Below are 23,788 nucleotides of genomic sequence, written 5' to 3'. Positions count from 1 at the left end.
AAGAATTAGAAAGAGAAGGAGAAAGCGCAGATCGAGCCCGCAGCCCCCTGTCCAAAGGAGAACGACGATTGTGTTTGTGTTTGTGTTTGTGTTTGTTCGGGCGAACACACCTGCCACACATGCAGAGCAGGAAGACTCGTGACGTGTTCGTGTCTCTCGATCTTGCGAACGACGCGCCAGAAGGCTTCCATTTCTGCTTCTAGTCCGTTTGTGCTTTTCGTGCCAGCACCTATACTCATACCGCTCACTTTTACGCCTATATCACTCACACCACCGTTGCCTATGCCACTCACGCCGCCTAGGACGATAGACGCTGTAGATGCGACGTGTGTGGTGATAATGACTTGGAGGGTTGCTAGCGAGAGATCGAAGGGGGTGTGGCGTGCGCTGTAGGGAGGGTTAGTGTGCGTCGAGGTTATATAGTTGAAGGTAGGGATCGGTGAAATAAGGAGAGAGGGTACGGCAGGTGGATGTGTTTGTTCGTTACTGGGAGTGTTGGTGTTAGTTGTTTGAATGGAGGGTGGTGGAAAGATGGAAAGGATGATGGGAATGGGGGTGTGCGTCAGAAAGCGGATGAAATCAGTGTTCAGACAAACTCAGAACGAAGATCATTCGCGCACCCAATTCCGAGAAGAACGAATAAAACAAATGAACATTGAGCAGAATAGGAACGAATGAAATGGGATGGCTGATCACGGAGCCTGGCCCAATGTTGACACGTGCAGAGTTGGATACCTTGGGGCATCAATGAATTTTATGAATGATCATAATGCAGTACTAATTTTCCTACAATACAAGAATGTGTATGCGAAGGAGTGATTATGTGTGCGTCTCGTTTGTGTGTGTGTGGCGTCTGTGTGTGTGAGTTTTGCATGTGAAGAATAGTTGAACAGATCCAGCGCCATACATTGCGAGACCCTTCACAGTGACATGGCGCAGCTATTATCTTCCGCCAATAACATAGAAGACAATGTGAAGGTGTTTCGAGCGACCTTGCAGCGATGTCCTTCTGACCATTCTCGTCAGTCCGCATGTCTGAATAATCTTGCCAACAGCCTTCAAGACAGATTCAAGCAGCGGGGCGTCCTGTCTGACCTTGATGAGGCCATTGAGCTCCATCGAGCCGCACTGCTCCTCCGTCCCCCCGGTCATTCTGATCGATCCATGTCTCTCAACAATCTTGCCGTCAGCCTTCGAGGCAGATTCAAGCAGCGGAGTGTCCTGTCTGACCTTGATGAGGCCATTGAGCTCCATCGAGCCGCACTGCTCCTCCGTCCCCCCGGTCATTCTGATCGATCCATGTCTCTCAACAATCTTGCCATCAGCCTTCAAGACAGATTCAAGCAGCGGGGTGTCCTGTCTGACCTTGATGAGGCCATTGAGCTCCATCGAGCTGCACTGCTCCTCCGTCCCCCCGGTCATTCTCTTAGAACCTCGTCTCTCAACAATCTTGCCGTCAGCCTTCAAGACAGATTCAAGCAGCGGGGCGTCCTGTCTGACCTTGATGAGGCCATTGAGCTCCATCGAGCCGCACTGCTCCTCTGTCCCCCCGGTCATTCTGATCGATCCATGTCTCTCAACAATCTTGCCATCAGCCTTCAAGGCAGATTCGAGCAGCGGGGTGTCCTGTCTGACCTTGATGAAGCTTTCAGGCTGTATTTACAACTTTCCCGCCTATCACATGCAGCCTCTCGTGGGGATCTTAGCGCTGCCAAGTCATGGGTAGCCTCAGCGGAGAAGCTGAAGCATGGCTCCACATTGGTTGCCTATCAGACCGCATTGAACTTTCTGGATCAGCATGTTGCTCTTTTGTCTTCTTCTCCACGTCATTTCGATGTTGTCAGGGAGGCCACTTCTTCCCTTGCCACTGATGCTTTCTCGTGTGGTGTCCGTTATGGTGCCTTGACGACTGCTGTACAACTAGTGGAGCAGGGCCGTGCAGTATTCTGGACTCAGTTGGCGCGCTTCCGCACGCCACTCGATGAACTTTCCCTTTCAGGTGACACCGGCGCAGCCTTGGCGGAAGAGTTCAAGCGACTTAGCTCTCAGCTTCGTAATGCATTCGATCAGTCTACTAAAGACCAGTCCCAACCAATCGGGCAACTGACCAAGCAATGGGATGATGTCGTATCACGCATCCGCGCGCTCCCTAACTTTTCTTGGTTTCTCCTGCCTCCACTGTTTTCTGACCTCCAGAAGGCAGCTGAAGATGGTCCAGTCATCATTGTCAACGCTAGTCGGTACAGCTGTGATGCCTTGATTATTTTGCGTGCCCAAGATCCTGTCCATGTTCCACTCAATATTGCACGAACCGAAATATCCGAATTGTCCTCCGAGTTTCAGTCCCTTGCAGAGCAATTTGGTTATTCTGATCATCAACACAAGCTTGTCAGCATCCTCCGCAAGCTTTGGGATGACATTGTCAACCCCGTGGTCCAAGGTCTCAGGGAGTCAGCAGTTCCCCCTGGCTCGCGCATCTGGTGGTGTCCCACCGCCGAGTTCACGCCGCTTCCTTTACATGCAGCAGGACCCTACGAGAAGAAGAAACACAATTTGTCTCACATTTACATATCTTCTTACACTCCGACTTTGACGACTCTCATTCGTGCGAGACGGCAGGTTTCTCAAGCTGCATCCCTGCAACAATTCGTTGCCATTGGTCAAGCACACCCGGACAGAGGGAAGGAACTCCGCTGTGTCGCTTCCGAGCTGGCCGTCGTCGCTCAGCACGTTGCACCCGTTGCGCCCTTCACATCACTTGCGGACAGCAACGCAACAGTAGAGGGAGCATTGGATGCATTGAGCCGGAATCAATGGCTTCACCTTGCCTGCCATGGAATGCCGAATCAGCAACAAACATTTGAGTCTTCCTTTGCGTTGCGCGATGGGCTTTTAACGATCAAGGACATCGTCCGGTCTGACTGGCAGAATCCGCAGTTCGCGTTCTTATCAGCCTGCCACACTACCGTGGGCGATAAGAAGAGTCCGGACGAGTCGATCCATCTCGCTGCGGCTATGCAATTCTCCGGATTTCGCAGTGTGATTGGTTCGATGTGGTCTGTTGACGACGAGGTTGCACGGCAGATGGCGTCTGCTTTTTACCTTCACCTGATTGATGGTTCAGGGAGATTGGACTGCACACGGGCTGCGGTAGCGTTGCACAAGGCTGTGAAGACATTGCGGCGCAACAAGGTTCCACTGGAACAGCAGATCGTGTTTGTTCATATAGGTGTCTAGCTTGAGACCCATTCGCTGTAAGTAATCCATACTTATCTGCTTACTACTACATGCTCACATTACTTCTAGAGATCATTGGGCTGCACTTTTTGACGCTCCAGATGACGGGTTCTGGCTGTTCATGCCTCCCCGAACATATGTCATTGTCATTCTCGACCGCATGCCACGCCAAACGCTGCCGAAGTCGAAGCCAATGGTCCCGGCACATTACTTTCCTGCTTGTCATCTAACTTTTCTGCTTTCCTGTTTACGCTCGCATGGTCTTGTTACTTTTATTCGTTGGCTGTCCCACCACTTAGTTAGTAGATACTCCGTACGGCTATGCGGATACTTTCGTCGTCCTCCATGAACGCTGGTCCTCACTGTACGTGAAGTAACAGTTGCAGATTACCGCGCTATAGGGTCACTGTTGTGATATATGTCTATCGTGTCAAGTATGAAATCGCGTCACATAATGTCGCCATGCCTATGTTGTACAGACGATGCGAAAGCATGAAGCCGAAGCCGAAACAAATCATACATGATTACCTGCCTAAACAAACTGATCAAGCAGCACGGACTCATGATGCAGTTGCTCTGTCTCTTGCTAGGATCTCTTCTACACGTCTCACCTTGTGGTCGTTGCCATCACCTGCGAGAATGTCACGATCTACGCGTGTACCAATGCGGATGTCGGTGGCAACTCGAGGGGCACCTTTGGCGTGTACTGCAGCATGGCAATCATGTATGGCTTTAGACACTTCGCTCCGAGGCCCCTCTGATGAGCGTTGTCACTGTCAGCAAAAAGCAAAGGTCGACCACCTGTTGCTACCGACCATGATTAGTAGCATATCCGCTGAGACATGTATCCTTATCAGAAGTTCAACATATAAATAAATGACTCGGATCTTACTGCATCTTAAAGCAAGATTGGTGAGACTAGACGAAACAGCTTGCACATACCCACCCTCACCTTAAATGTCAGGCCTGATTTTTCCAGGACTCTGTGGCACTCTGCGATATACTCTGCGACCTAGAACGTGTTATTTTGGAAGACATCCCGTATTTCTCGTGAACGTACAGAAGATTCTCCTGTTCCGATCGGGATGAGGCAGAAATCTAGACTAATGGTGAGCTCTTGAGTGATGATAATTTTACTAGAACTCAAACCTGCGACGGCATAAAGATCGTTTGGCATGTTGGTCGTCATTATCGAAGTGAAATACCCCCTTTTTTGAGCTTTTATAGGCACTCCGACGGAGAGTGCCGGAAGGGGGCCGAGGGAACGGAATAAATAACGTTTATGGGTTGCGCAGTGCGTTGAGACATAAGTCGGGATGCCTTCAGCAGCGCTGCAATCAAGGATCAAAGCTTTCGAGTCTTTCGCTGACCAGAAGTCAACAAAGTCGACCTCAAAGGTAGTCTTACAGGCGAAATATCCTCCATCGACCAACCTCCTTGAATCACCTATCTCACCTACCTCGGACTCCTTCTATCCAATTGCACCATTTACACCTCAAAAGTCTTTGAGCAGGTCACCGTCACCGTCGCCTCCCAATCTAGGTCGTAGAACTTCATTAATCGACCTGAAAGACTGGATTGTAGACGATGGTCCAAACACCGCACCGTCACACCACAACGGTAGACATCTCAAAGGCTTCCCGTGTCTCAGTAAAACACCCCTACCGATAGCTAACAAACCTGCTGTTGTCCGTTCAGCACCGATATCTTCAGCGCCACTCATTAACTTCGAGCTACCTCCTAAGTCACGGCTACCCCTCCCACCACGTAAACCTTCATACACGTTAACAGACGCCTCAATTTCCAATAGTTCTGTCCCTGACAGTAGTGCTACTCTTCGACCCCCAGGGCGCTCAGACTCCCTTACCGTAGAGCACACTTACCCCCCACCTCGGCCACATGCTTTTGGTTCGGCTCGCGTAGGCCACGCGCCTGCTTCTTCCATTTCATTCAGTATCGCTTTCTGATGGAAACGACCTGAAACAAACGAGTCCAATACTGTCCCGAAGGGGACATGCAGCGAGGTGAGTGATACATAGGGTATGAATTAGGCATTGGATAGCATCAAAGTGAGTATAAGATGCGACGTAGAGTGAAGTGGATGACGTCCAGCCATGAATCACAAGGCCTCTGACATGTCCGGAACTGAGCTCAGTATGGGTGTATTTTCTTTTTTCTATGTTTTCTTAGGATGTTTATCTGCATCATGATCATCGATGGCTTGTTGAATGGGAATGGAAGACGCATCCTGCGGTGTTCGATAAGCATCACGCGCACAAAAAATCTTACACAACCCACTTTCCCTTGATAAAGAAGGAACGATTATCTTTCTTCTATCAAGGTCTGACTACGGGAGACCATCACTTTCCTGTAATCAACCTGTACAACCTGTACTGGACCACTTATTCCTTATGTGACGTGTAGGTTGTTCTCGAACCTCCGTTCCTCGAGCCTAGGGATGAGTCTCCGAAACCGTGGTCGCGGTGGTTTCCCTGACCGGCTCCGATAATCTGAAACGATTTGTGGCGCTGACTTCATCCATTGAACTTAATGCAAGTTATTTACGAAGGCTGCTGGGAGTGCGGGTAATGAGTACTCAGTGGTGCCGTTTTGCAAAGTCACATGTCCGAATGCCGCAGCTGCCAGATCTGTGATCTGTCCCTTCTTTCGGTTAGGATGTCTAAGGTGCGCAATTCCATAATCTTCCATTCTCATTCAACAGCATGCAGAATGCATTTTTTTATATCGTCATGACAGGCGTGGCAGTACTGGCACGCAAACGGGCTGCTGCTCGCTGCAGCAGATCTGTGCGGTTCTATTGGGGTATGGTCAGAGGCGAGGTACGTCAAACCTTCCATGGTTTACGTGGAGAAGCAGTTGGCCATGTAAGATTTCGTGTCATGGATCATATCTGAAACAACTGCTGAAGTGGCACCAGTGCAGCTGTTGGACCTATGTACGCAACTTGTGGAGAAGCCTACGACTTACATCGTTTCGTCTTCACTCACCCAAGGTCAATTTGCAGTTTTTCCCGAACGAGTATCTCTTGAGCTCAACGTCGGACATTCAGTCAGGGTCCTCGATGGCTTTGATTTATCCTCGCACCAGAAGCGCACTGCATACTGGATTTGACTGTGAGTCCCTGATTGAGCGTAATTGGATCCCGGAACTTCTCACAAAATCGGTCCTCGAGGGTCACGATATTCAATCAATGTTCCACGTAAGTGCTATAATTAGAGTGCGTCATATTGCCTGTACTTCGTCAGTCAACTTTTACTCCCGGGTTTTGAAAAACCAACCTCACAAACGCTAACAACACTCTGAGTCTGACGTCCTCTACTCAAGAATGCTCAGCGCAATTTTCGCGTTGCTGAACCTAGGTGCCTCATTCAACAATCTTAATGATGCACTTAAACAGACCCCAATTGGCCCCATGGTCGACTCGGGATATGTGGCATACCCCAGCAGCCAGTTGTACCAAAATGCGGTCGACTTGGGATATGTGACATACTTTGGGGACAACCAGCCTGAGATGTATCCCAATACGGTGGCACACCTTGGGATACCATATGCAGAGCGCCCTGTAGGCGACTTGCGTTTCCGTGCAACTGTCCCCCTAAACACGACGCGTGTGACTGAAGAGGCCGGAGGGTCGCCGGTCGATGCGACCTCCTACCCTGACTTTTGTATCCAGGGACAGTTTGGTATGTGCGATTGCTGTCCTTACATCATCTTGCTCTCTGACTCTGTAACCCAGCTGGACAACCAGGAGGAGCAGGATCAGAGGACTGCTTAAATGTTAATGTCTACTCACCCTACGGTGCCAAAGAAGGCGACAACTGTATGTTTTAGGTGTCCTAGCTTGTTCCGCGTATTCTAATTTCTCACTATTGTGATGGGTCTATCTAGTGCCTGTGCTGTTCTATATCCATGGCGGAGGTAACATCATGTTATCAAGAACGACAGGAGCTATTTACTCATCTCGTTGTGACAGCTTGGATTTTTGGAAACCCACGTGGCTTTCCATTCGAGCACTGGGTCAATCAAAGCCCGAATGTCATTATCGTGTCTGTTTATTACCGCCTTGGTTCTCTTGGCTTCCTGGCTGCTCCCGAGTTCACCGACCCCGCATACGGCGACTTTAATGCCGGGCTCAGGGACCAGATCCAGGCACTCAAATGGGTGAAGTCATACATCAGTAAATTCGGGGGCGACCCGACCAATGTCACCATCAGCGGGCACAGCGCCGGCGGGGCCTCCGTGGAGCTCCACATGATCGTCGACGAGAGCAAAGGGCTTTTTTCTCGTGTTATTGCACAGAGCGTCGGTAGGTCGGCCCTTCCCACCCCTAAGCAACAGCAGGTATGTGAAATACCACTGGCATTAGCTCTCCATCTAACGCCCATTAACAGCCCCTCTTCGAATCCTATGCATCGCTTGCAGGATGTGAAAATGGTTCTGTAGCAGATCAAATGAAATGCCTCCGCGGTGCAAACATTAGCGCACTTGCATTTGCACAGGATAATGCACTCCATAGAGACTTGTGAGTTCTGTCCGCTCTATACGAGGCTTTCCGCAGCTGACGTGGTGGCATGGAATACAGTGGATACGTACCCATCGTGGACGGCTTACTGATTACTGGACACCCTACGACAAAGTTCCAGTGTGGTGAGTTCACTCATGTCCCGCTTATAGTTGGGTATGTTGGCGAGTCATTTTGGTACCGCGCTGTCACTGATACAAAAATCGATAGCTCAGCATCCAACGAGACTCTTTCCTTATCGCCGAAGCTCGATATCTCTACGGGACTTAAGGCATTTTTCCCGTCATTGACAGACACAGACATTCAGCAGTTCTTGGGGTTATATCCAATAGATGACTTCGATTCTAAGATTCAGCAGTTCCAAGTGGCCACAGGCGAACCTGATGTGATATGCGCTGTAAGTCTAAGCCTCACGCTACTGTGTAGTCCCTTGAATTATGCTAACAATACCCGTATCAGCCCCAGGCCATGGGCAACCCATCCTCACTATTCAAATACTTGGACTTATCGGTACAACACCCCTGACCCGACGTTGAATACCAAATACGTCACACATGCTGCTGAGAACTGGATGATGTTTAATGGCACTACCACTGGGTAAGACAAAGTCCATCCTAAATAGCCACACAGGCTGATAGAAATGCCATTTTAGTCCCAATGGCACCAGCACATTTGACCCACAGACGGACGCCCAAAAAGCATTTGCTTCTGAACTCATTGCTTACTGGCTTTCCTTCGTGCGCACCGGCGATCCGAATACTTATAAGCTGGACAAGTCTCCCGTGTGGGAGAAGTACTCTGAGTCCAACCTAGTCCGGATGGTTCTGACACAGCAAAACTCGGCCACTGAGAGTGGTAACGAAATGGAGATCCTGCCTCTTGCGGAGTTTGTCAGATGTGCATTTGCAATTAGCAAGGCGGAGGCTTGTCAACATTAGGCAGGATCGTAGTGACCTGTGCATGGTGCCCGAGCAGCCCAGGGAGAAGGAAGCAGTTGCGGTCATGGATATATGGAGATTTTGAGAGTGAAGCAGATTCGACGCCCAACTTGAAGCTGCAGTAGAATGCGATATCTGGGGTTGGTCGGTGAGCGCTGTCAGCGTAGGCCGTCGTTTTTAGTAGTGGGGATGGGCAACGCCTCTAAGAAAAGCGTGACATTATGTAATCAAAATTGTAGTAGTACGAGCGGCAAACTGTGGCAAACTGTGTACGGACAAGCCTTTTGACACTATCAAGATCGTAAGTACCTATAAAAATGCTGTATCGTTGAATTATAATCAATTCTAAACATTATGCATTAATAGCCATGGTCAACAAAACATAAGGGTCACTCATCATCATACTCATCCTCGCATCCAGGCATCCCCTGAGCATTGTTACTACCGTCTGGCTGCTCCATCGAGTGCTGCGTATCGTTTTTAGGGTGCGTTTCACCTCGTACGTAGCGCCCAACTGCATCCATCAATATCTCAACCTTTTTTGCTTTTCCTGATGGCGTGTTTTTTGCAGCAGGCACATCCTTGTCAAATCGACGATGCCACCGGATCTGCAGGTTAATTTCGTCGACGCGGAGCTTTTCGACTTCTGCAAGGGTCAAACGAGGCACAACTGCAGTGAGCTTAGCCTCTGCAGCATCCCGCCGTTCCTTCCTCCGCACATCCAGCTGCTTGTTCTTCCTCACCCGCTCCTTATCATAGTTAGCCTGCGCAACCCGCCGTTTTCGCTCATCACCTCGTGTATCAACAGCGCGAGCCTTCTTGAGCAACCTCTTTTGAGCCCCAGGCCGAAGGAAATTCTGTATGTAGGTTCCTGTCATGTTCTTCTTGTACATGAACCGAGAGTTGAGGTGTGACAAGGACATGTGCGGTGCTCGCCGCAAAGACGTACGGACTGTCCCTAGGGCGCCTTCGTTGTCGTCGTTTGTTGTTTTCATGTAAGCCATCTCTCTTTGAGCAGCGGATGACTTATCTATCACTCCACCAGCAGTGAACTCGCCACAAAAGCGGACCCAAGTGTCAAGAGCACCTTCCAAAAATGTGACAAGAAGACGACGAAGGTGAGGGTAATTTTTTTGGTCTTGGGCGATTCGTTGGATTGCGTAAAATGCCTCTGGACGCTCAAATGGCCTACCATCCAGGGTTGCTGTTTCGTGAGAGGCGCTCGGACCCAAAACAAGGTCAACATCCGCAATGAGACACTGTAGGTGAGCAATGACCTTGGCATGAATGGGCCCCAGGTCCAGTATGTTGGTGGATGAATTTCGGATGGTTCGTAGATACGGATGGGTGAGGCATTGGTTGTATGATGCCCAGCATGTAATTTCCTCCTCCGTCCTGAGACATGAGAAGCCTCGGAAGACATTCTGCTCCATGTTCGTGTGCGTCCGGCTTTCCTTTTTGAACAGTATGATCTCCAGGAACTGCATGTACCAAGATTTGTGAACAAGATACTCGCATGCGGCATCACCATGGCTGTGATAGCGAGTGTTACTTGTGTCGGGCCATTGACTGGTGAACCCTAACTCTGTCTCGAGATAATATCGAAGGGAGTTGTGTTGGCCCTTTTTGTCGTCCTTGTGACGAAATACACTGCCCGCAAGATCCAAAGTCTTCTGCCCACCTCCTGTTGACACCTGAACAGCCCGATCTTTGGCTACCGAGGAACCCACTGATGCTGCAGCCGAATTGTCCTTATTCATCAATAGGACAGGGCCGTCAACACCGTTCTGTTCCCACCATGCTCGCATCCTTGTATTCCCCCCTTTAGCCGCATTTAGCTCCTTATGCATGCAGCAGCCTGCCCACACGAAAAAGTCCACAGCCTCCTTTTCGGCACTTGAGAGGGATGCAAATTCTTTCTCTCCAAAGGTCATGCGCAGTTGACAGATGGCTTTGCTAGAATGGAGCTGCCGCTCATCCGGAGAAAGCAAATCCCATTGCTGATAGCCGCCCGCAGTCTCGATAACGTTTTCCATCATTTCCGAAAGTAGACGTACGACATCAGCCGGAGGTAAGCAGGCGAGTGCCTTTTCACCACGAACTTCTCGCTCGCATTCTCGTTTCCACTCTGCGAATAGACGAACAAGCTTCTTCTGGTCTTCAGCATGGTCGGTCAACATTCCTTTGACTTTTGGGGCAAAATCCCGAATGTCTGCAGCGTTGTGACCCCCCATGACATCATTGTAGGTGGAGTACATTTCATTAGCTCGATGTTTCCACCCTTGTAGCTGAGTCTCGCTGGTGTGGTTGACTTCATGCAGAATTCCTGCCAATCGAGTCGCAGTTTGCCCGTCCGGCAGAGTAAGAGTGACATGGTGGGACTGGTAATTGATATTTTTGTGGGTGGTACCATCTCCGCTTAATGTAACTCCTGTGTCGCAGGGGTTGGGGTCAAGATCTCTTTGACTCCGAGTCAAACAACTTGCATACCTCTTGCACGAGTGATCTCGTCAACTAGCTGTGTCTCCGCTGCAATGCCACCTTCAATCACCATCCGGCGAATACTGCGCTGGCTAACATCTCCCTCCACCTCAACACCTAATGCCTCCGCTACCACATTGATTGTGGCATTGATGCTCCGAAGAGGTATGTCCAGATTTGCGACCAAGTCTCGCACCATCGCACGGGATACATTTGTAAACACACCTTTCTCCTTGAGAGAAAAGGTGCTGGCAGCTTCGGTGGCAAGGATATCCTGTGCCTTCTCGTTCGCGCGTGTTTTTGCCGCCGAGGCACGTGTGACGCGCATTACGAGTGCGTGGTTTCGTTTGGTGAGCGACTTGTTTTTGTGGTGCAGGTGGCTGATGCTTTGCATAGCATTATCGAGATGCTCCTGTGTCTTCTTGGCTACTGCTGTGATCTCTGCATTTGAGGACTGCAACGAGTGCATCTGCATCTGCAGACTTGCAGCAGCACAGTCCTTTCGTGTGGCCCGCTTGCGCTCACTTTGGTAGTGCCTCTCGTAAGTAATGGCTTTCTCTTGTTGCACGGCGAGCTCATTTTGCGTCTGTGTTACAGGTCTAGGAGTGGTGTTGCCGAAATTTGGGTTATTCTCCTTTTCTGTGTGCGTCTTTGAGTTTAGGGATATAAGGTGAGCTTTTTGTTTGCTAGATCGTTTCTTCGAGGGATTATAGCGGTCACTTGTAATATATCTCCGTGCGGTGAGGGCCATTGTGCTTGGCTTGACGCGTCAAAACGCGTCGCGTCGCGCTTAATCTTAATTAGTCAGCACATATTTAATGTGCTCAAAGATCACATGGCCACAGATGATTCAGTCACACTATTGTGGTCAAATTGGTACGAGGGGCCTTTTTTTTATCCCAACTTTGTATTCTCTGAAAAAAATCAGGAAAAAAGCTGCATTCTACCCCATTTGAAAATAGGATCACTGCGAAAGCAACACCTTTGCATGTTTTTCCTCATAGAATACAAGCATTATCATATTTAATGTCCATTTGCTTCCAAGGTTTTTTGTTACGACGTGAATGTTAAACACTACCATGCGATATTTCTGCTAGACATTGATTCCAGCTGTAGAGCAGGAATTGGAAATCACGGTCGGAGTTTAAAGTTGGCAGGGTCTTGCCCATCCCCATTAGTAGAAGTAACGACACAGTGAATGATCATGACTACAGATACGCATGGTCAGTCTCATTGGAAAAGTTTGGTGCAGATACATACATTATTTGAGGGATGAGGCTGCTGAGACGCTATCTCAATTACCGGTACCGTGAATGATTTGTATTCGTCTTTTAAAGACACAGTAATTTCAATAGGCTATAGAATGTCCGTCAGTAAAGGTGGCTATTATTCAAGAAAATTAGATGACATACAATATTCGAATGAGCGAGGTGACAAGGTACTGCACCTGAAAACCATACTAGTCATCACCAAAATTACACAACCCAGAGATGGGTATATATGGCAATGTCGGAGCCACTATACCTGACTTAAGTATCTGGCAAACGTCCTCAATGTCAGACAATGTTAGGAAACTCAATTCTGCCATTCCGACTGTCATATGACAATACCCTGGCATTAGGCTGGTGTCCCGACATATCAGACATTGCTCGGTATATCAAGCATTTCAGTTTTGCTCAGATTGATCAGACATCACAACCTCGTTCTGATACAGCATTGCATTGCATTGAATTGATAATAGTACAATACATCGTCCCGAACCTATGTATGCGAATGCGGGAAATCAAGAGCAAATACCAGAACCGGGAGATGTGTGATCCATCGCACAAGTATATCGAGAAAGACGGTCAATCCGCTACCTAAAAAATTAAGCGATTAGTCAATTGCATGTAATATACATAAGTCACGAGCAAATACCTGCTAGCCAGCTTGCATATAATCTGCGTCGCGAGATGTAGCAATAATAGACAATGCGTATGTCGTGTTTCCCAGGATAGAGAAGACAAATAATCCGGGAGCGGTCCAGTGTGGTCAAGGAAGCGACAATTATGGCTGCTGCAAATCAACCTTAACCATCATCCACTCGTTCTCGTACTGGCACTTCTTCCGAACCTACAAGTTCTGCTTCGTCAGCTGCGACGGCTCTATGTGAAACCTACGCCAAAATTCTGAGGTTCGAACCCCGGACCTCTGGAGAGGTTCGGTTCTGAGTCTTGGCCGAACCTGGGACCGGACCATGCGTCCGGTTCGGAAAGGTTCAGGTTTGAACGGAACCAGACTGTGGCAGCACTAAATGTGATGGTCGTTGGCCTGGCCCACGGCGTGAAGTCGAGCCGCGCACATCACTAAGAGCAAGTAACTGATATAGTAGTAGCATCTGACAGATGATTTAGGTGCATAATACGCGCATATATGCGCATATACTTACCATATCTTGAGTTGCAAAGATTTCCGAGGGTTGGTGGCAGTTGCAGAGTACAGGTTTCAAGCTTCCAGCCTTCCACTGATAACGCTCATGAGCTCGAGTAACAGGATGGTGACAAGGAAGAAGAAGAAGAGGAGGAGGAAATAGAGCATTCACGACGCCCCATGCATGATGATAGGACTCATGGGAGAGAGACTCAGAGAGATGTGACGAGTTGACGCGACGCATTATGTAATATTGTGCACATGAAATTGATTGTCCTTGTTTGTTCGTTACGGTAGGAAAATTGAAAGTAAGGTCAAAGTGTGTATAAGTAAATATCAAGATTAGACAAGTATAAGAAGTAAATCTTCGGTTCCAGCGGGTCACCTCAGCGAAAGTACGGTCACAGACCTACGAAATTTCAGATTGGTGACGAAGTTGTCGGACGAGGTCCGAGGAACTGAAGTTGTTATTTGACACATGCAGTTTTCGTTCATTTTCGTATTGCATCACTCTATATAATACATTGATGTATCTGACAGCTACACTACTGGATGAACTATGTCTGACAGACAGTGTTTGTTCTGACGATATTTCAAATGTCAGATATGACATATGTGTGTCTTTGGTGGCGTCAGAAAATTGACTATATCATGTGATGTCTGGATTTGGTAATTTTGGTGATGTAAGAGTGACAAAGGCTGTAGAATGACATCTTTTGATTCAGCGAGTCGCATATCTGGATAGAAGATTGAGCTTGAAAGATGATGAGGTTGAAGAATTGTTGTGTTTGACATGATGTCTCCAGTCCTCAGCACTTCAGCCCTCACTGCTGTTGATGGGACTTGAACAATTTGATTTGGACAAATCTGGATCACATGAACTTGTAAACCCCTTTTTCAGTTCATAACACAAGTCACAATCGCATGCACCTGGTCTGTGCACTCATGCTCTTCCTGTGGGGCATGTTGAAAGATGTATGATAAATGTGAGGTATAGCACTGGCACTGACTCTGGTGTCGGAAAGTCTACCCTTCGGTCACTTTCCCTTGGATTCAAGTCTCGGCAACACATATCCCAACTCGACAATGTTCTCCCCAACCTGTTTGCACTCTGGCCTGTACATACACTGTTTTTTTCCCTCTCTCTCACTGGCTCAAGCGCTCACACCATGCACAACATCAAATTCCATCCAAGACTTCAAAATCCCCTCAGTTTGGACTTTGTCAAAATTCTCCTAAGGAGTCACGTGATCTGAAAGAGTTGCTTTCAAATCATCAAGTCCAATCATTGATTGATCATCACACTGCAATCACTCGACAAAAGGTATCATGTCGGCCATACTGCCTGTTGATGGTATAAGTAAGTCTTGCACTTAATGTGAATAGCGTTTACTGATGTTTAATGCAGTCGTGCAGTTTTGCAGAACATCTCAGGTTGTTTGCAGAGCCACATGGACCAGACCACGAAGTAGTACCAGTCATTGATCTCTGGGATGCAATCTCAAGCAGTCCTTTCTACCAAGTCAACAAGCCATGTGATTTGTACAAGGAGTTGCAGTCTGCCCTTGCTTTGGGGGAACAATTATTTTCCATGCCGCTTGCCCCAGTGAGTAAAGAGATCAGCTTTGATGATGAGACAGAATCAAACTTTGGGATCAAACTTTTAGGTGAGACACTGTTTCATTCCCTGCAGGAGACTTATTTACATTATTAGATAATTGTCCATTGACCGCCTCGCGTGATACAAATCTAAACTGTCCAGTTTCGCCTGACAATCCAAATTATCCTTGGCCATCAAAAGCTGTATGTTTCAACATCTTCGTGCATTTATTTTCACTGCTAACCTATCATTTAAGCACTATATTACCACCTTACTATTTAGTTCTCCAAGGCTGCTGTTCTCCAAGGCACAGAAAAAGGCGGTTCTATCTTGGGCAAAGGAGCTTGGCAGCCCATAATATTCCCTTGCTATATGCATTGAATTGACTCCAGGAATCTGTTCGAACACTTGTCAGCAATCCAATGGAAAAAATAACTGCATGTTCAGGCAATATATTTTATCTCAATGATGTTGGAAAAGCAATTGCCAAGGTATGCAGAATCTCAAACATGATCTGATCTCTCAACACTGACTTCAAATGTCCTCATTTAGGACTATGCAAACCCTCTCACGCATTTTGCGATGCAGGATTACCCTGAAGACAGGGGCAAGGGAATGTTGCAGGTGTTCAATGGAGAGAAAATGCTGTTTGAACTCCCTTCGCCCCCTGCAGTTAAAGTCGATGGAGAGATCTACTTTGTGAATGAGCTCCTGCAGGATGCATTGGGAGATTACTTTATACCTAAGTGCTTCTTTCTTGCATCATACATGTCGACAAATGATAGTGTGGTGTGGGGAATACCCCCATTGTAGGCATAAAACCCTGTCCTTTCCGCATCGTCTCACATCACATATTCCGCATATTCCGCGTTTCCTGCACATCATCCAATGGGTTCCGCATTCCCGCGCATCCTTCAGAACGCACCCACACTATCCGATGTGTTCCGCATTCCTGCGCATCATTGGATAACCTTCGCATGTCCTGTCCCCATCCTTCCAGGTCCATTGGTACACTGTATCTCTCTTCCCATTGCTTCTCACGTTATCCGGATCACATTGACACATGCCCTTATGGCACAGGACCCCTATTGCGGAGTATTGTGCCCTTGTGCACTGCCTGCCTTCACTTCCGCTTCCTGAGAAATTACTACCTGTACCTCAGTGTTCCTTGAAAATAATGTTCCCTATAAGTAGTGGTACTCAGGGCTTGGGTGTTTTTCATCGAATCTCATCTCTTACCTTCCGACTTTTCTCCGACTTTTCCTTCACCTTACTAGAGGACTGCTTCAACTTATGCTTACTATCAATCTAAACTTGTGACATACTTCCTTCAACTTGATCCACAAGTTCCAACGAGTCTGTACGTTCCGTGCTTTATCCGTTTGAGTTCTGCTTTGTTCTGTTTCATTCCGCTTCATTCCTACTGAGTTCTGCTTGTTCCGCATTTTTGCAGATCCTCATCCTACCTGCAGTAGGGTTGATTAGGGTCATTTAGACAGAGACTAGTACTCCCCAGTAGCAATCCCCTTTAGGGTCGAACGTGCTTGTTCTCAAGTGAGGCAGCAGGAAGCAAAGACCCAACTTTGTAGTAGATTGATTTCTTGCTGCTGCACTTGTTGTACCCACAGCAGACAAGCAGTTACATGCGCTTGGCCGTGCTGTACAATGAACACAGGTGAATCTGTTCTTTGCATACTTTCAATTTTGCTGATAGACTTAGGATGGGTTTATTGTTAGTGACGAGCAGGAGATGATTCTGACATCTAACTTTCAAAGGTCATTCAGGGAAATATTGGCCAATGATGATGAACTTGCTTGTGGGCTGATGGAGTCATCAAACAAGTATGCAAAACTCGTGCAGAATTCATTGTGTGCGAAATCTCAAGGATGTATGGTGTATTTGGTCCCTCTTATAATCTTTATGGACAATGTATCCGGAAATATATCCAAGCAGTGGAATAAGCACCATGTGATATACATGTTGAACATGAATCTACCTCGTGAAATGCTCGAGAAAGAGTTTTGGATTTGATTTGTCACATCATCTCCTCACGCAGCCCCAATGGAAATGATGAGTGCCATGCAAGAATCAATTAGGTACGTGATACTTATAATGTGCTATAGCAAAACATGACACTGGTGATCATAGCAAAGCTGTGGAATCTGGGGTCTTCACTTGGGACTGCAAGCACAAAGAAGAAGTTATGCTGGAGCTATATGGTCTGTTTCTCGGCGGCAACAATCCCATGCAGGCTGAGGAATGCAGCCATGCAGGGTTGCATTGCAACTACTTCTGCAGGACATGTGAAGTTGGTGGAACAAAGGAGTACAAAGAGTCAGATGAGGGCTACAAGAGCATCTTCGTGGTATGTAGCATACTCTTGCACTACTCGTCATCATGTTGACTGACTGTCCAAGTAGCCAGGAAAGCTTTGCACTCCTGCAGGAACAGCAGAAGAGATTTGCACACAATTTTCTTCTGCACTCTTATTGGGCATGTCAGAGAAGATTAAGAAATCTGTTGCTTCATCAGGTGTGAATGACACAACAACTGGTTACATTCTTGAGACAGTTGTTGAGCTGGGGAAGAAACTTTGCAAATGGGGTGCTGGCGTTCAGGCAAAATCAGAGACCAAAGTCAAGGCTATTCTAGAGAAGCAACTTGAAGACCTACTGCAAGGGAGCACTCTCGAGGATGCAATAAATCTGTTGCTGGGTGTGGAAGGTAACATTTATGTCCGCGTTTTCAGCTTTACATTGACCTTTCATCAGGATTCAACGTTCATCAGGACACGCCAACCGAAATTCTCCATACAGTTTTACTGGGAGCCATCAAATACTTTTGGGGTCAATTCATGTATCTTCTTGAGAAGGCAAAGCTTTTGGACATTTTTCAAATGTGTCTCAACTCTATCGAGAAGGCCGGACTCAATGCTCCATGTCTTAATGCTGAGTATATTTGCCATTATAAGAGTGGGCTCATAGGGAAACACTTTAAAAGTTTGGTGCAGGTCATGCCATTTCTCATTCAAGACTTACTGCTGAGAACAGTACTTGATGGCTGGACGTGTATTGGTGAGCTCGTTGTGTATGTTTGGCACACAGAGATAGATGATATAGAGATATACTTGGTATGATCGCACTCTGACACTGCTGCACCAATGCTGATTGAATCATAGACAAAGCTTTCCTGGACAATTGAGGATTTCCTCAACGTCACAGCAAAATGCGCACCAAGCATTCTCATCTCAAATCCGAAATTTCACTTTTTGGTCCATCTTCCTGCATATATCCGATGCTTTGGACCAGCCATTCTCTTTTCCACTGAACAATACAAGTCGTTCAATCACATGTTCCGGCTGGCATGTATACATAGCAATCGACAAGGTCCAAACCAGGATACATGCAGAGTATTTGCAAGGCAAGATATCATCAAACATATTGTGACCAGTGGTTACTGGTTTGATAGTGTTAGGAAAAAGTGGGTTCAGGCAGGTGATGCAGTTGTGAACTACCTTGACTGAGCATCCAGAACAAGCGCAGCTTTTGGGAATTCATCTATGAGAACCTCCTGTGACAGGTAATGTGTTCATTGAATACCCAGCATCGTGGATTGTAATGTTTATTACTAAAGGAACCAGTCAACTCAAGAAAGTTGCTACTGAAGATGGATGGCCTGTGGCACTGTGCTGTGGACAGCAACATGCTGCACCAAGGCCCTCAAGCTCTCACAACCTGCCTGTAATGCTCAATACCGCCAAGGCATCTCATTGATTCTTGGCAATGGTGAGAAAGTGTCCTTAGAAGGTGATATCATTTTTTTACGACTCATCAACATCCCACTCAGCCATTGGGCACATTTGCAAGATCCTGATCTCAGACTCTCACAAAGTCGTGGAGCATGTCGCTGTTCAAAAATTTGCTTTTGGACCTCCCTTGCTTCACCTCCCCACTCTCGAGCTCACACAGCATAAGGTTGTTATTAGCCCACAAGTAAGTTTGAACATGATCCTTCAATCAAGCTTATTGACATGCTGACGTGGTGAATCTAGGAAATTGTTTGTATAGTAAATGTCCAGCACGACTGTGTCAAATCACAGTGCACAAACACCAGTCAGTGTTGCATTCGTCAAGAGCAAACAGAGACTGCACATACGAAGTCCATCATTCAGCACAAATCCTCACCGTTTTACTTGCTCAATGCTTATTTGATTCACAACTATGCTCAAATACGATCTGTCATTCCTCTGTCACTTTGCAAGACATCATTGAGGGTCGATAATGCAGCAGAGGTTCGTTTGGCAGCACCTCGTCAAATCCAGGAGAAGAAAGCAGCCAAGAAATCAGGTGAAACACCAGATACTGAGCCTTTGAGTACATTGTGTGATGACATAGCTGGGGTTTCTGCAGTGTTCGACCACCCAGCAGCAAAACGAACAAAGAAAACACAGAAAGCAAAAGAGAAGGCACCTCCGCCACACACAAATCCACAACAACCCACAATCACACAGGCAGCTGCATCTTCGAGTTCCCATCTCCCAGTGCCCGTGCCTTCTCATCTCCCATCACTACATCTGCCTGCTACTGTACCTTCACAGTTGCAGCAATCCCTCATACCCCCATATAGCGCTCCCCATTCACATAACCCTTTGCAGCCGCCCCCAATGGTATTGATGTGGCAATCATCTCCTGCACTTGGTCCACCTAGACCTCTACCTTCTCATCCTTGGCCATCAAACTCACCTTCCATGGTACCACCAATGTATCCTGGGCAATATGGTGTCCCACCATATCAGTACTCTTCAGGGCTAGCTCTTCCAAATCCCTCACACACACACACACCCTTCACCCGCCCCATTCATGACAACTGTCGTATGGACAGCAGCTTCCCTTGCAACCTTCCGTGCCAGTGATGACCTCACATATCTGGCACCCTCAGGCTCCACATCACGACCAGTCCAATAGACGGTACTAGAAAGAATCACATAACTCTCCATTCTTACAAGACACTAGATTTGCACTCTTAAATGCTCACCACCTGTCCTTGAAATTCTTCCTCCAGTGTTCGAGGCCCTCCTTTGATAAGTTCCCCATGTAGTTGTAGTGCTGTCACGAATTCCAAATATGAATCATTTTTTGTTCCTCAGCTTTCCTCCAGCTACTTCTAGTTACCGAACCGGTCATGTGACTTCACTTCCCATTGCTGTCACGAATTCCAAATATGAATCATTTTTTGTTCCTCAGCTTTCCTCCAGCTACTTCTAGTTACCGAACCGGTCATGTGACTTCACTTCCCATCACATCTTCACCTCTTCACATATCACCTGTTGTTTCTCCGATTGGTTCCCCAACTCCATGGGCTAGAACAATCTCACTTCCGAAAGAAGTACCAGTCGGATCTTGGGCTTCTATTTAGTCACCGTCTGACTCATCACTTATATATCATGATGTCATGCTCAGTCATCCGCAGTATCATATGACTCTTTTATGATTGGCTGATTTCTTTCATACTCAGATATCTCCTCTTCAATGTTATGTATATAAGTAGGTTAGTTAGCGTAAGTACTCCTTAGACTTAACCTCTTTGTTTCTACACTTGTAGTAGACTTAGATGTTCACGCTCAATCTATCTTGTGATCATCATCATCACTCTTGACCGAGTCCTAGTGGTTGTGTGTTAGACTTTGCCATTTGGTGAACTCTAGTCATAACAAGCGCACAATGATGTTGTGCCTCCTTGTCCTCCTTCCAGGATGCTTGCGATGTCCTTGGGGGTGTGGTGAGTGTGAGAGGGCTGGAGTGGTAGGCTTGGGTTGGGCAGGCAAGAGTACTGGATGATATGGAGGCTGCAAGTGGTTGTGCTGTTATGGGTGTGAGTACAAGAGGTTCTCTGGCGCTACAAGATCACAGCATAGCCACGAACCAAGACAGAGGAATGCATGGGTCGATAATGGAGACAAGTGGTTTTTAGTAAAGTGTAGAAGGTGCTGGCCATGCGAAAACACTTGTTCGACTGCAGTTAAGGTAGCTATGGTGGGCAGCGCATAAGCTGTGATGCCAGTGAGAGTGATGGCGCTCAACTTACCAGGAATGCTAAGATAATCAAGTGCCATACAGTGCAGATTTGGATACGTCTTTTGGTGGTGCACCCACCTACTGCAGTGGGTCTTTGGTATTCTCCACTGGTTGCCGCGGCCCACAGGTAGTCATTGAGCTCATCTACTACTAGAGACCAAAATATAACACTACGAAATAGCCTCGGAGATAGGGGGCTACCCGTGAACATACCTGTATACCATGCGGATGGGTATGGTGTGGCCATGGGTAGCCACAGGTTCCTGTCATACTTATGCATGAATCCTTACAATTGTAACACTATTTTGATGCAACAATGCTACAGTCCTAACACCATTTGATGCATGTGTGATGTGTGCCCCCTCCAGTAGTAGCCTGTATGATGTGATGCATCCCTCCCTTCAATTGATGCATCCCCCTGCTGCTCATTAATGCATCTCCTCCCTTCAATTGATGCATCCCCCTGCTGCTCACTGATGCATCTCCCACCCCTCATTGATGCATCCCTCCCACCCTACATTGATGCATCCTCCTGCCCGTTGTTAATGCATCCCTCCCACTCTTCGTATCCTCCCACCCCTTCAATGGATGCATTGTTTATTCAATTGCATAGCTATGATACTGTACATTACACACGGGTGAATGGATACATACTTGTTAAGGATGTCCCAGACTGAGAGAATTAGGATCAGCATGGAAGTGGTCTATGAATGCGCATGTGTCTTCCCAACTGGAACAACATGTGACTGACAGTGCACAATGAAAAGCTGCTTGATGCCGAGCATATGCGATCTTGCCTTCTCTTTCTGCAGGACCCTTGGACCAGCTCTGATTTGCGCGCTCATCCCAAGACATGGCTTGCCAATCAAAGAACTGTAGGATCCTCCACATCTCCTCCCGTAACAACTCAACCTCCTCCTTCCACCGCATTGCACACACCCTGGCTTTGCATCATTCAATTTTCATATCTGTAAGATGTGTGCTGAAGTGAGATGGGGTGGAGTAATGAATCTGTAAGTCCACATACCTTCCATAGATCCGTCATTGCCCAACTCATCTCCATGTGCACCCCACATATTCCAAATCCAAGACAACTTGCGCCTTCCCTCAGTCTGGCCCCACAAAAGATCTGACATTCCCCAGATATCTTCATGATTGAGTGGCCACAGAGAGGAATGGCAGCCTGTCTCCTTGACAAGGGGAGCGAGAACGACCAGTGCCTTGTGCGCATCCTGATATCAGCTCAATGCTGCCTTGATCCTTCCATTGATCCCTTTGAGTGTGTTATGTGCTCTGGTGTTAGCGCCTTGACCATGGAGGTTCCAGTCCTTGTACTTGAGGACAGCAGTTTGCGTGTGGAGATTAGAGCATAGGGAGCGGAGGGTATTGTGGGCTTCTGCATATCAAAGTTTCCACTCAATGGTCTGGAATTTGAGGTCATAAGTAGCAGTTCTGCCAACTTGAGAAGGAAGCAAAAGCTGGAAAGATTTGGGAGTGATGACATTGTTGGACTTGTCTCGTCGTAGGGCTGTGACCATTGGCATGTACAATTCTTGGACTTTGACCCAAGCCTCAATCTGGTGCTGAAGATTGTTACTGCGTTGAACGAGCTTTCCTACTTGGGTATCTGTGGCATGAATGCCCAGACCTGCCTTGTCAGCTGCAAGACATCGTCTGAAGCATTTTATTAGTAAATATTCATTTAGCCGAATATCAATATCACTTATTGTTGTTCTTCGAGTTCAAGTCCACTGCTAATCAGCGTGCTAGGTGAACAATCTTCATGCAGTGCATGGGAGCCATCAAGTTCTATTTCCGATGCCTCCTCTTTTGCGAGTTCGAGATGCACAAAGGCAAGGGTGATACCTGTATTAGATACTACGCACAAATAACACTGTACTCACATTCTATGCTTTGTTCATATGGGTTCGGCTGGGAAGGATCACACTCCCATGCTTCAACCTCCTCTTTCCACCTGCTCAATGCTTCTGAGTATTCTTCTTTCAGCCCTTCTTTGAGGTCATCCAGAGCCACTTCATGTTCCGATAATTCGGGCAAGGCATCTTTTATCTTGCGCAACATTGTGTGACCTATCTGTGCATTAGTGATGCATCAGTAAGCAGTGCCTCTCAATGTAAAAATAACCTACGTAGATTAGTGATCTTCCTCCAATTCCAATCCCCAAAAAAATCATCCAGTGTGTCCTGTCTCATGCCTGGGCCCATCTCTTTGGTGCTCGATGCCATGGGGTTGATATTGCCCACCCCTGCTCAGGGGCTTCTCTGTCCATCCATCCAATGCCAGGCACAAAATTAAATGAGAATGTCATTTGACACTGTTGAATATGAGCCAGCAGGTGGAATTTAGGGACAAAGAATGTAATTTTCTTGTTGTCATGGTTCAGCTGCATGGAAGGGGGAAACGATGCCATGCAGTGTGGATGAGGAATATAGACCCTGTGTGATTCAGAAGTCTAACAAGGGTGCGAGACTTGGTACTCGTCCC

At 47.3% G+C, this 23,788-nt stretch overlaps 10 protein-coding genes across 10 annotated transcripts; 7 read left to right on the top strand and 3 right to left on the bottom strand.

Moving 5' to 3' along the window:
* Positions 1–884: 884 nt before the first annotated feature.
* On the top strand, positions 885–3,334 carry EDB91DRAFT_1350908 (CHAT domain-containing protein). The gene is made up of 2 exons (XM_041326098.1): positions 885–3,254; positions 3,309–3,334. The coding sequence occupies exon 1, from the start codon at positions 931–933 to the stop codon at positions 3,235–3,237; it is 2,307 nt and encodes a 768-aa protein (XP_041170714.1). The 5' UTR covers positions 885–930; the 3' UTR covers positions 3,238–3,254; positions 3,309–3,334.
* Positions 3,335–3,583: 249 nt separating this feature from the next.
* Positions 3,584–4,438, bottom strand: EDB91DRAFT_118830 (YkoF-like protein). The gene is made up of 5 exons (XM_041320510.1): positions 4,387–4,438; positions 4,298–4,335; positions 4,190–4,249; positions 4,053–4,086; positions 3,584–3,994 (listed from the first exon to the last, which is right to left on the bottom strand). Exons 1-5 carry the CDS (start codon positions 4,424–4,426, stop codon positions 3,798–3,800), a joined length of 369 nt encoding a protein of 122 aa, XP_041170713.1. The 5' UTR covers positions 4,427–4,438; the 3' UTR covers positions 3,584–3,797.
* Positions 4,439–4,454: 16 nt separating this feature from the next.
* EDB91DRAFT_1169747 (uncharacterized protein) lies at positions 4,455–5,464 on the top strand. The gene has a single exon (XM_041320152.1). It carries the CDS (start codon positions 4,554–4,556, stop codon positions 5,202–5,204), a length of 651 nt encoding a protein of 216 aa, XP_041170712.1. The 5' UTR covers positions 4,455–4,553; the 3' UTR covers positions 5,205–5,464.
* Positions 5,465–6,583: 1,119 nt separating this feature from the next.
* EDB91DRAFT_1239921 (Alpha/Beta hydrolase protein) lies at positions 6,584–8,718 on the top strand (the record flags this gene model as incomplete). The annotated part of the gene is made up of 9 exons (XM_041321924.1): positions 6,584–6,941; positions 6,995–7,078; positions 7,147–7,176; positions 7,232–7,599; positions 7,650–7,780; positions 7,841–7,936; positions 7,991–8,200; positions 8,246–8,377; positions 8,433–8,718. The coding sequence occupies 9 exons, from the start codon at positions 6,584–6,586 to the stop codon at positions 8,716–8,718; spliced, it is 1,695 nt and encodes a 564-aa protein (XP_041170711.1).
* Positions 8,719–12,902: 4,184 nt separating this feature from the next.
* Positions 12,903–13,831, bottom strand: EDB91DRAFT_1169730 (uncharacterized protein). The gene is made up of 3 exons (XM_041320151.1): positions 13,628–13,831; positions 13,541–13,576; positions 12,903–13,488 (listed from the first exon to the last, which is right to left on the bottom strand). The coding sequence occupies exons 1-3, from the start codon at positions 13,628–13,630 to the stop codon at positions 13,312–13,314; spliced, it is 216 nt and encodes a 71-aa protein (XP_041170710.1). The 5' UTR covers positions 13,631–13,831; the 3' UTR covers positions 12,903–13,311.
* Positions 13,832–15,630: 1,799 nt separating this feature from the next.
* On the top strand, positions 15,631–16,021 carry EDB91DRAFT_1255004 (uncharacterized protein; the record flags this gene model as incomplete). The annotated part of the gene is made up of 2 exons (XM_041323901.1): positions 15,631–15,699; positions 15,761–16,021. The coding sequence occupies 2 exons, from the start codon at positions 15,631–15,633 to the stop codon at positions 16,019–16,021; spliced, it is 330 nt and encodes a 109-aa protein (XP_041170709.1).
* Positions 16,022–17,099: 1,078 nt separating this feature from the next.
* EDB91DRAFT_1239920 (uncharacterized protein) lies at positions 17,100–18,345 on the top strand (the record flags this gene model as incomplete). The annotated part of the gene is made up of 5 exons (XM_041321923.1): positions 17,100–17,208; positions 17,266–17,305; positions 17,358–17,574; positions 17,630–17,933; positions 17,981–18,345. 5 exons carry the CDS (start codon positions 17,100–17,102, stop codon positions 18,343–18,345), a joined length of 1,035 nt encoding a protein of 344 aa, XP_041170708.1.
* Positions 18,346–18,453: 108 nt separating this feature from the next.
* Positions 18,454–18,687, top strand: EDB91DRAFT_1007064 (uncharacterized protein; the record flags this gene model as incomplete). Its single annotated transcript, XM_041312338.1, has 1 exon — positions 18,454–18,687. A coding segment is annotated over one exon (234 nt), but the record flags the coding sequence as incomplete, so codon positions are not given.
* Positions 18,688–19,263: 576 nt separating this feature from the next.
* Positions 19,264–19,467, top strand: EDB91DRAFT_1012057 (uncharacterized protein; the record flags this gene model as incomplete). The annotated part of the gene is made up of 1 exon (XM_041312433.1): positions 19,264–19,467. A coding segment is annotated over one exon (204 nt), but the record flags the coding sequence as incomplete, so codon positions are not given.
* A 3,219-nt stretch (positions 19,468–22,686) lies between these two features.
* On the bottom strand, positions 22,687–23,529 carry EDB91DRAFT_1255002 (uncharacterized protein; the record flags this gene model as incomplete). Its single annotated transcript, XM_041323900.1, has 3 exons — positions 22,687–22,943; positions 23,188–23,373; positions 23,433–23,529. 3 exons carry the CDS (start codon positions 23,527–23,529, stop codon positions 22,687–22,689), a joined length of 540 nt encoding a protein of 179 aa, XP_041170705.1.
* Between the last annotated feature and the right edge of the window lie 259 nt (positions 23,530–23,788).

Source organism: Suillus paluster (genome assembly GCF_016628075.1).
Source record: "Suillus paluster strain FC165 chromosome Unknown EDB91scaffold_123, whole genome shotgun sequence".
Lineage (NCBI taxonomy): Eukaryota > Fungi > Basidiomycota > Agaricomycetes > Boletales > Suillaceae > Suillus > Suillus paluster.
The sequence above is the reverse complement of the archived record's forward strand: the minus strand, read 5'-3'. Positions and strand labels throughout refer to the sequence as shown.